Genomic DNA, 12,048 nt, shown 5'->3' on the forward strand with positions numbered 1-12,048 from the left:
TTTATTTGTATTGCATTATTATACAATATACTACTATGGTTCATTGCTTGTTGGTGGTGTAAGTTATACCAATTTGCTGCCGTCATACTGATTTGCACACTGCTATCTTCTGCTACAGACAGTACTACTGGTATGACGAACGGGGGAAGAAAATAAAATGTACGGCCCCTCAGTACATTGACTGTGTCATGAGTTCTGTACAAAAACTGGTGACAGACGAGGATGTCTTCCCCACTAAATACGGTGAGTGAGTTCGGGGGATTGCATTTTGGGTTGTGAGGTGTGGAGTGTGCTGGAGAATAAATAAAGGAGTCACCAGATCCTGCTTATTTTCTAGGCTGGCTATAAAACTTTCTCACCCCTTTAGTTTAATTAGTCTGTAAAAGCATCTTTATGCACAATTACAGCTGTCAGTTGGTGGAAAAGTCTCTACCAATGTTCCACATCTGGACACAGCAGTTTCTACCCATCATCAGATTAGTAGGGACTGGCGGTTGGTGTCTTGCACAGACTCTCCTTGGGATTAATTGAGCGAATCCGGGACATTTTTTCTTTTGTACTTACTGTATGCTTTTGGTGATTGTGCTGCTAGAAATCAGAACCTGGAGAAAAAGACTTAAAGCATTCAGTAAAATAAATAGAAGGGCATATACTAGTCAGCAAGCTGAAGTTCTTTTAATATAGGGAAACCGTTTTACGTTATGTAATGGTATATTGCAAGGTGTTTTGTGGTAATTTGCTTACAAATTACTTAGAGGACCACTAAAGTACTATGTATTTTTTCCCATCCGCATATTATAATTATTCTAAATTGTTATGTTAAAAATACAAGCATTCTGCTGTGCTACACAATCAGGGATTGGAATTTGAGAACACAATGACAAGACGGTAGAATCAGTAAAATAGGAGGTGAGTGCTCCCCGGTAGTATTAGCTTACAATGAGATGCAGGAAATGAAACAAAAGTGCTTATACAGGTTGAGTCTCCATTATCCAAAATGCTTGGGACCAGGGGTATTTTGGATAACGGAATATTCCGTATTTTGGAATATTTGCATATCATAATGAAATATCTTGGGAATGGGACCCAAATCTAAGCACAGAATGCATTTATGTGTTATGTACACCTTATACACACAGCCTGCAGCTCATTTTATACAATATTTTCAATAATGTTGTGGCTCAAGCAAAGTTTGTGTACATACATGAAATTTATTTATGTTTCATATACACCTTTTACACACTTCCTGAAGGTAATTTTATACAATTTTTTTAAATAATTTGTGCCTTAGACAAAGTTTGTGTACATTGAACCATCAAAAATCAAAGGTTTCATTATCTCAGTCATGCCAAAATAATTCCGTATTTCGGAATATTCCTTATTTTGGAATATTTGGATATGGGAGACTCAACCTGTGTGTGCAATGGACCAGCCAGAAATATAACTGAAGGATGTACATTCCCAAATGCTCAGTGGTCCTCCATGTATCGGCCACGTAACTAGTTCTGGTGCCTTTACAGAAACAAAGGTCAGCGGGGAACAGATAATTTGGACAAAGCGTGGAGATGTTGCATGAAGCGTTCTAGATCTTACTGGGTGGGAGTTGACAATTGAGCTAGGGGAATAGTGTTAAACTCAAAAGTACTCCCAAAACTCCAAATAGCAAAGGACTAGAATGAGCTTGCGGAATTGTATACTGTTTTATTCTGGATGGAATCTTTCCCATTTGCTGCATAACACAGGTCCTGCTCCTTTGAAAACTTTGGGGGCAATTACATTTTCTATTACATGCACTGCCGCACACCTGGGAGATTTCCAGTCCTCCAACATCACACAATTTCCCGTGCACCTCTGTGGTTATCCACAGTCTCTGCGTCTTACTCATCCTTTCTGCTTTTCCGAGTCTTGTCGTCTTAGGTCTTTCCATGCTGCCTGTTGCATGAATCTCCATAGCTGTGATGCAGATTTCATTCCTTGGGGACACTGATGGATTACTCACAGCTTAAACGCAAAATATTTCTGTTCACTTTAGTGCAGAGAAATTGTCAATTCTGTTCCTCCTGCAATTCACAATTCCCCACCTGGGGTTTCCTTTGTCTTGTTGGCACTTTGTTATGCAGAAATGATTGCACTTCGCTATCTCTCCATAATCAAAAGAACAGGCACCAATAGAGCAGCGGTAACAAGAGTCCCAACTATAACTATATTATGCCCAGGAGCATTCCGAGTTACCAGAATTTAAACCCTAACACAATTATAATCATGGAAATAAATCATTTAGCAGATAGCGAGAAATATAACATGCGGATGGGCCTAAACATAGAAAATAAACCATAATGACCGTTCATTCCAGAAGATGGACTAACTAGAGACATTTGCATTCATCATAGAGAACAAAATACATTTTACTGTGTAGCATAGAAAAAGCTCTGAAAACAATACTGAACAGACCCCGGTAACTGCATTCACAGAAAGCTCGGACTCTGCGATTGGCCAGAGATACCAATGACCCCTGAAAATGATGTGCAGCATAGCTTCTCTACTCTTCTCATCATTTTCAGGGGTCATTCGTATCTCTGGCCAATCGCAGAGGTCGTGGGGTAAATCTTCACACTAACCTGCTTGTTGCTTTTGTATTTGTCTATTCTGTAAATGATAAGGACAATCAAACACAGATATCTGTTATAAATGTATTTATTATACGTACAGATTGTATAACCTACTGAACTGTAGAGTTACCAACGTGGACTTAACTCAAATACTAATGACAATTCACAAAACAATGGTAACCAGTGAGGCGTGACATCATACATTGCCGGCCTGTGAGTTTACCAGTAAATAAGCTCAATCTAATTGTTGGATTGATAGGTCAGTATGCAGAGAGGGCAGCGGGCACATTGTGTAGGAGGCGGGCACTTCTGATCCATTACGCATATGACAGACTAACAACATGTAACATTAAGACGTTAAACTGACATCTCACGTGTGAGCCAGGTTGGGCGCAGACAATAAGGGAGAGTAAAGGTACGGACTTAGAGAGGTAGGCTGGGAATCAGGAATGCGACTGCTGGCTCCAATCTGTGCTGCTGTAACTATCCAATGACAAAAAAAGAAGCCAGTAGATTGTCTATAACTTTTTATGGAGCCGTACAACCCCCAGTGACTGGTGGGTGGCTGAATTAGGTTAGAAAGTTCAGCCGTGGTTATAAACAGACTGGTCTGGATGGTAAAAAGATGCTAAGGACGTGGCACCATTGACCTTGTGTAGACTCTGGCTGGTAGGTTCCTATGGGGCTTGTACCAGTGTTATCACAGAGGATTAGGATGAGGTATGTGGGTATCGTTTGATTCTGAGGAACTAGGTCCAGGGCTCTCATAACATCTGCAGGTCTCTGTGAATACATTCCTTTGGTTTCAAGGGTAGATCAATAGAGCAAGTTGTACTTTCAAATGTATGGATGCAGCAGGAGAGCAGGACCTGAAGATGGTAAGGGACGGTGATGAGATCTGGTTATTGGCAGGTCTGAGTGGGCCATTACACAGTTGTGTATAGATTGTGGAGAGTTCTATATGGTCCATTATGGAGGCATATTTAGGTGAGGTGCATTAGTAGTAGAACCTGTAATGAAAACCGATTGGCCTGTAGGACTTAAAACCATGGTACACTGGTGCCTTTTAAACCAAAGACATTTAGACGAGGTGGTCAACCAATCAAAGGCTGTACACTTGTCTAGGAAACTTGATAGATTGATTTCGGCAGCCAAAAGTTTTTAGACGCTTGAGAGATACGTTGATGAAAAAAAAGGTGCTCTGAACCCAGATAGTAGATATCCAGGTATGTACCAGGCAAGACATGCAGATGCTTCATCTTTGGTTGAAGGGGGGTTTATTTACTAAGCCTTGGATGGAGGTAAAGTACCAGTCAATCAGCTCCTGCCATGTCACAGGCTGTTTTTGAAAAATGAAAGGAGCTGATTGATTGGGATTTTATCTCTGTACACTATCTCCATTCAAGGCTTAGTAAATAGACTCCATTGCCATATAGGGAGAGTGTGCATGGTGGCAAACAATGGAAAGCATTTGCTGCTTCTGCATTGTACCAGCTTAGTAGTGTCACTCTTATCCTTGACACGGCTATCTCACATTTATGCTGCTGGACTGTGAATATATTTGTATGGTATAATATTATAGAATTTATGTGTGCGTGTGTATATATATATGTGTGTGTGTGTGTGTGTATATATATATATATATATATATATATATATATATATGTGTGTATGTATGTATGTATGTATGTGTGTGTGTATATATATATATATATTTATTTATGTGTGTATGTTTAGGGGTTTGTTCTGCATTACACCATACATTAACTTGTTTTCTCTCCATTGCACAGGCAGGGAATTCCCCAGCTCCTTCGAGTCCTTGGTTAAGAAGATCTGCAGATACCTATTTCATGTTATTGCTCATATTTACTCAGCTCATTTCAAAGAGATTGTCGCCATGGAGCTACACGGACACTTAAACACTCTCTTTATTCACTTCCTGCTCTTTGTACGGGAGTTTAGCCTACTGGACCCCAAGGAGACTGCAATCCTGGACGACCTGTCTGAGATGCTCTTCTCCGAGGACAGCAGGGAAGCAGCAGGGGCTACAGGAGGGGCACAGAACCACGTTAAGGAGAGATGAGTCCCCCTTCCCCCCAAAATCCCGCTTCCTCTCCTTCCACTGCCCCTCACAGCGTGCCCTGACTCCCCTATAAAGAGTCGGCTAACTTTCCGGCTCAAAGCACAGGGGAAATGAGGTTATAGGAACTACGCTGCCAGTTTTGGAGGTGGGGAGGACCATGCCTGTACTACCCCAGCCTGAAGGGAAGCAGACCTCGCTCTTATCTTTAGCAGGACGTTGCACCGAGTATCACCTTATTTTTATTTGTGTCTTGAGGATTTCTTTTTTTCCTTTATTTTCCTCTTTTGTTCTTTCCCTATTTTTTTTTGGGTTTCTTCCCAACCCCTCTTCTCTTTGTTTTTGTCTTTTCCCCCTTTCTTTTTATGGGTGGCACTGCCATTACTGGCTTAATTCTATTATCCTATTAAGAGAAAATATTTGCATTTTCTATTTTATTTTGCCGTGGCTTTGGAGGAATGTTAGAAGCACCTGAGTGGGGTGAGATTTAGGTGGGATGGGCTGCCAGAGCATAGCAGAGGCTACCTGCAGTCTCCCATATCACCACCTGCCGAGGACATCAGCCCTTCCCATCGCCCTCTTCAGGAGGAATGCTTGGGTGCTCGCCCCTTATTGGGGTGGAAAGATACTGTTGGCTTCTTTTAGTTTATCTGTTAAATAATGATAATAATATTAATAATAAAACAGATTCTATCAGCCTGTGGGTTGGGTTTCTCTATTGTGTATGGAGTCAGTCAGTTGGCTTTTTCAGACCTTGCCATTAGTGAATACACTGATTCGCTCAAACTTTCTTGCGTCAGTAATAATATGACATCTTCTGACACTCTATATACTGGCAAAATGTACAGTATTATAAAGTTGGGTTGTAGCTAGCATACGATATGTAAAAGCAATGAAAAAGATTTGCAAGTTATGTTCAGCTCTAGTTTAGCTGCTCTTTGCCCATATGATGCCATTATTGTATTGGCCACTCCCTATTGATGTCACACCACAGCCCAAATCATCTGAGACCCACTCCACTTGCAAGATGGTATATAGGTATTAGGAGTAAAATATGGACTGCTAACACAGAGTAGAATAGATTCCTTATGAAATACAGGACCATGGGCATCTGCTATAAGCATAATTAAAATTGGAATATGGTATCTCTGCAGGACTGGGAACCCATTAAATTAAACAAAGATTTTCGAAGCTGATCCATCAAGTGTAGTGACTAATAGCACATTAAGTCTGCTTTAGTGACTCTAATAGCACATTAAGTCTGCTTGAAGTGCTCCCCACTTTCTAGAGCCCTGTAATCTGTATCTTTGAAGAGCTTTCGTCCAGTCTTACTGAGATGTGATAAGCTTCTCACACTCTAGGAGCTTGTAGGTATGGAGCAGTAGCAAGTGTTGTGACATCATTAGGGACATGGGCAGATTTCTACAGGGCTGGAAAATATTACAGCAAAGTGGTGGCAGACAGGACTTCCTAATTTTGCTAACAGCTTGCACACAGGGATAATACATTTTATATATATATATATATATATATATATATATATATATATATATATAAATATTCACCCCTGTGCTCAGTGAGATTTAAAGAAACTAAAAAGAACCTTGACCAAGCAGTTAATGTGGAACATCATGCATTAATATATGGGAATAAGTGTTTGTAGTAGCAGCAGCATACAATTCATAGGAAAGTATAGCATTCTTCCTCTAATACGTTACCAGTTTTGGGGAACTGTAATGGGTGTATCCACAGCCCAGTCATGGGTCTCACATGCCACTATATATATATATATATATATATATATATATATATATATATATTATGTGTGTATATCATTATGGAAGCATTGGGCCGCTGTGTTCCCTTATACTGTATCAGGTTTTTTTTTATTACTACTTTAAAAGATTTTATCTAAAAATACTGACCTGCTACTGTATTCTACCTCTGACCAGTTGTTACATGCTTGTCCTGTCACACTGTTTCTTAATGGACGAGGTTTAATGTTATTCCCCCAAGAAATACATTAGTGCTCATATTGGCTGAGCTATTATGCACAGAAAGTAAACTGCTAAATTAACCTGGTATTGGACATTAATATATACTGTATAAGAAAACCTGTTTATTACTGAATTATTTATTATTAATTTCAGAGCAAAATAAAATAATGAATCTCTTCCTTCCCTTGGCTTAAACCTGTGGTTTGTGGTGGTGCTTACCTTACATTGCTCCGATTATGGCTTCCGCACTGCTGCCGATTAAAAAGTTTACCAGGACTCCTCTGCACAGATGGGTAGATTCATATAGCACTTCCTCTGGTGTTTATAGCAAGCAAAACTGACAAATGGTTTATTCTGTAGCACAGGTTCTCAAACTTGGTCCTCAGGACCCCAAAAAGTGCATGTTTTCCAGTTCTCCTCACAGAATCACAAGTGAAATAATTAACTCGACCTGTGGATATTTTAAAATGTGTCAGTGAGTAATGAATGCACCTACTGGGTGACCTGGAAAACGTTACCTGTGTGGGGTCCCGAGGACCGAGTTTGAGTACCACTCTTCTATAGGATGTCAACAGCCTTGTAGCTACTGGAATCAAATACTCCCAACACCCCTGTATAACAAAGTTACATTGGAAACAATATGAAAATTTATATTTTTGTCCTCATTGTTCTTTTGATAACTAACAATGTACTAACATTTTTTTTTTTTCTATAGACGCATAAACTTGGAATTCACGTTATTTGATTAAATGTTTTTGTTTACACTTTAATAACAAAGTATCAGTCCTGTTAAATACATGGGAAAAAGGCATGTGCAGAGATTTAGAAATTAATTTACGAAGCATGGGGATGTAAAACCCGGAGCTTGTGATAGTGTTTATGCTCTATATATAAAAGGGCAATGCTTTTAGTAGCCATTTCTTGCTAGTAAAAATATCTGGCATAAACACAATCACGCCGGGTTTTACAACCAAAAGCTTTGTAAATAAATTCCTAATGGTGGGTACACACCCGAACGATATTGCCATGATTTTTCCAAATCGTAAGAACAAATGGGGCATATCGTGCCGTGAGTATGCACAATTTATGCGTTCCCGCGGTCGCATGCGATATTGTGTGATTTTCCGTGCTGCAGGCCAATAACACCATATAGCACGTGAGGCTGTACATTTGAATGAAGGATGGAACAGTGATCGTTCCGTCGCTCATTAAATCTTTTAAGTGTGTATCGGCAATCATGCAATGTCCAAGGTGAAGGCAAATCGCCCTGAACATCGACACGATTGCAGGTTGTTTAGGTGTGTACCCACCCTGTGGTGTGTCCTAGCTGACGTCTAAAATGCAATGTAAACACAAAGCTGTCCAGTATATTTGAGCTACTGTACATTCAAATGCAGCCAAAAAAATGTATTTGCACCCTTTGTAATGCAGTATGGTTTGGTTTTGTGCAAAGTTATTTTTTTCTTTTATTTCTCCTTCATCCACTAGGGGACACTGGAGTCTCAGTACAGTGGGGTATAGATGTGGGATAACCGGGAGCTGGCACATTTGAATAGTAGCTAGCTCCTCCCCCTCTATACCCCTCTACAGGTCAGTCTAAATTTTGTGCCAAGGGAGCTGGTCACATACAAGAGCTCTTTGCTAAAAAATCAATGGATCCTCGATCAGCATGAGGATCAGACAGGTAGCTCACTGCCCCTGCCTGTCTGCTTAGTTGGAGCTGCCGAGAGACCTCATCGCTGCTGCTTGCAGCGCGCGCTGGGGTCTTCAGAATTGCGCAGAGAAGTTTACACAGGGACTATCATCCAGTTCCCTGTTGTGTGAGAAGTGTGTTTTCAGAGAGACAGACTGCAGCATACCCACAAAATTCATGGACTGATCAAATTACATCAGTCATGTCTCAAATGTCTGCAGAGTTAGAAGCTTCTTGCAGGGAGAGAGAGGTTGAAAGATCTCAAAGGTCTGCCTTCTCTGAACCAGACTGGGCGCGGTCTTTAGCCAGGTCTGTAGAAGGGATCTCAAGGGTTATGTCAGCCCAGGTTCCTCCCGTGGCATCGTCCTCTAGTGTCCCCTACCAGGAGACTTATACCGAATCCTCTTATGTGGAATGATCCGGAAGAGGACGACATGCCTGATACGGAGGAAGGGGAGGTAGAGGACCCTATAGAGGAACAGGCGCCAGAGGAGGTGGAATCTGTATATCAGGGAGTAGAGGCGCTGATTGCAGCGATACGCCAGGTGTTACATGTTGAGGACAGGGATCCTGTAGAGGTTAGGCTGTCTATCTTTAATAAAAAGCAGAGACTGGCAGCCTCCTTTCCAGTGTCTGAGGAATTGGACGAGATCCTTACCTCAGCGTGGAAACACCCTGATAAAAGGTTTCAGATTTCAAGGAAGCTTTTGTCATACTATCCCTTTCCTGCAGAAAGCAGGCATTTATGCGAAACACTTTCAGTGGACCCTTCAGTGTCACGTCTGTCAAAAAAGAAAGTTCTCCCTGTTCCAGGGGCAGTGTCTTTAAAGGAGCCTTCTGACAGGAAGTTAGAAACTACCTTGAAGTCAATGTACACTGTAGCAGGGGTGTCTCTTCGACCCGCATTAGTCAGCTGTTGGGTCAACAAGGCGTTGGAAGCATGGGCTACGCAGCTCGCTGAGGGCCTTAAGACTGGGGCTCCAGCGGAGGATCTGGTTCCTCTAGCGGAACAGATTGCAGAGTCTGCTGCTTTTCTTGGAGAGGCTTCTAAGAATATATTTGTAGTCTTTCCTCTAGATCCTCGGCCTTGGTTGTCTCAGCCTGCTGAACCCTGTGGCTGTGACAATGGCAGGCGGATGCGGAATCCAAGAGAGCCGTGGAAGCGCTTCCATTCACAGGAGAAGCTCTGTTTGGAACGGAACTGGATAAGTGGGTATCTCAAGCCACAGGTGGTAAGTCCACTTATCTCCCATCTGCTGCTCCTCCCCCCAGGTAACCCTTTGCTGGACCGTCCTTTCGTATTCCAGGGAGATTCAGGGGCCGTGGCAGAGGCGCTCCCGCTATCAACCGTGGTTCCAGAGGCAGTGGTAGAGCCACTCCCAGCAGGATAAGGCTTCAGTTAAGCCTCCAGCATGACACGCTCCCTTCTCCCAGGGTGGGAGCTCGCCCTTGCAACTTCAAGGAGGTTTGGATCAAGTCTTGCCCGGATGCGTGGGTCCGGGACATCATTATTCAGGGATTGAAGCTGGATTTTCAGATCCAACCTCCTCGTTTTTTCACAACCGGTTTGCCAGCATCTGTGGACAAATGGGTTGTTATACAGGAGGCAATACAAAAGCTACTGTCTTCTCGAGCAATAGTGCATGTCCCTATTCACCAGCAGGGTAAAGGTTTTTATTCCAGCTTGTTTGTGGTTCCCAAGCCAGATGGCTCGGTGAGACCCATTCTGAACTTGAAACATCTCAATCCTTATTTACGAACTTTCAAGTTCAAGATGGGGTCCCTGCAATCTGTCATTGCAGGGCTAGAGAGGGGCGAGTTTCTCGTATATTTAGACATAAAGGATGCTTATCTCCACATTCCCATTTGGCCTCCTCATCAGGCATTCCTTCGGTTTGCGGTGCGGGCCTCTCATTTTCAATTCCAGGCCTTTTCGGTCTTTGATCAGCACAAAGAGTGTTCACGAAGGTCATGGCAGTAATGATGGCCCTTCGGATACAAGGGGTTACTATCGTCCCTTACTTGGACGACCTACTCCTCAAGTTTCTGTCTCTCAATTACTGCAGGATATCCGGGTAACACAGAGTCTGCTGTTGCTACACGGATGGATCCTGAATTACCAAAAATCTCATCTGCAGCCTACACAGCGTCTGCCTTTCCTAGGGATGATTTTGGACACAGTGGAGCAGAAGGTATTTCTTCCGCAGGAAAAAGGCACTTCCATCCAACACATGGTGTGATTGATACTGCACCATCGCAGGGTGTCAGTGCACCTGTGCATTCGCCTTCTGGGAAAGATGGTTGCGTCCTTCGCGTCCATACATTACGGGAGGTTCCATGCCTGTCCATTCCAACTGGACCTCTAAGTGGTCTGGGTCCCACCTCTTCCTTCACCAGCGAGTTCAACTGTCACCCAGGACTCGGACATCTCTCCTTTGGTGGCTGAATTCCTCTCACCTATTGGCAGGCAAGCAGTTTGCATTGTGGGAATGGATTCTCCTCACCACAGACGCCAGTCTGAGAGGATGGGGGGCAGTGACTCAGGGAAGACACTTTCAGGGAAGCTGGACTCGGCTGGAGGCAGTACTGCCCATAAACATTCTGGAGCTAAGGGCCGTGTTCTATGCTCTTCAGGTGGCACATCCTCTGTTGAAGGGCCAGGCCATCAGTGCAATCCGACAACGCCACGGCTGTGGAGTACATCAACAAACGGTGGTACCAAGAGTCGGTCCGCCATGAGGGAGGTAAGCCGCATTCTTCTCTGGGCAGAGGAATATGCGGTAGCGATATCAGTAATTTTCATACCACGGGTAGAAAATTGAGAGGCTGATTACCTCAGTCGACAGGACATTCATCTGGGAGAGTGGATGCTCAATCCGCAGGTCTTCCAACAACTGATTCAGCGTTGGGGTCTCCCTCAGGTAGTTCTTATGGCATCGAGACTGAACCATCAACTGCCACATTACTGCTCCAGGACAAAGATCCACAGGCAGTGGTGGTGGATGCTCTAACAGCTCCTTGGCGGTTTCAGTTTGTCTACCTGTTTCCACCACTCCCACTCCTTCCTCGTCTGCTGCAAAGAATCAAACGAGAAGGGGTAAAGGTTGTGTTGGTGGCTCCAGACTGGCCCAGACAGGCGTGGTATTCCAACCTACATCTTCTACTGATATATGACCCGTGGCCTCTTCCTCTGCAAGAAGATCTACTGCAACAGGGTCCGTTTATTTATCAGGACTTAAAGCTTTTCTACAGGCTGGTTTATCAGCAGGTCTTCGTCTGGGATCTTTAAAAGTTCAAGTATCGGCTTTGTCGATTTTCTTTCAAAAGCGACTAGCATTATTACCGGATGTCCAGACTTTTCTACAAAGGGTTGTCAGATTACAACCTCCGTTTGTACCTCCTACGGCCCCATGGGATTTGGTCCTCTCTTTTCTCCAATCTTCCCTATTTGAACCTTTACAAACAGCGGAATTAAAATTTTTATCGTGGAAAGTGGTTCTCCTGTTGGTGCTCGCCTCTGCTAGGCGTGTGTCTGAGCTAGGGGCGCTTTCTTGTCGTCCACCTTACCTCATTTTTCATGAGGATAGGGCCGAGCTACGTATGCAGTTATCCTCTTTCCTAAGGTAGTGTCTGCATTTCACATCAACCAACCGATCGTAGTTCCGGTGT

The 12,048-nt window shown here is 43.1% G+C and overlaps 1 protein-coding gene across 2 annotated transcripts in view; it reads left to right on the plus strand.

The window, feature by feature from the left end:
- MOB2 (MOB kinase activator 2) overlaps nucleotides 1–6,869 on the plus strand; it is a 60,467-nt gene extending 53,598 nt beyond the window's left edge. For both annotated transcript variants that reach the window (XM_088454559.1, XM_088454558.1), the window contains exons 4-5: nucleotides 119–243; nucleotides 4,400–6,869. In XM_088454559.1, the coding sequence (XP_088310685.1) occupies nucleotides 119–243; nucleotides 4,400–4,692 (418 nt within the window). In that variant the 3' untranslated portion in view covers nucleotides 4,693–6,869. The remainder of the gene's footprint in view (nucleotides 1–118; nucleotides 244–4,399) is intronic.
- Nucleotides 6,870–12,048: the final 5,179 nt, after the last annotated feature.

Source organism: Taudactylus pleione, unplaced genomic scaffold (assembly GCF_031769625.1).
Source record: "Taudactylus pleione unplaced genomic scaffold, aTauple2 ptg000619l, whole genome shotgun sequence".
Taxonomy (NCBI): Eukaryota; Metazoa; Chordata; class Amphibia; order Anura; family Myobatrachidae; genus Taudactylus; species Taudactylus pleione.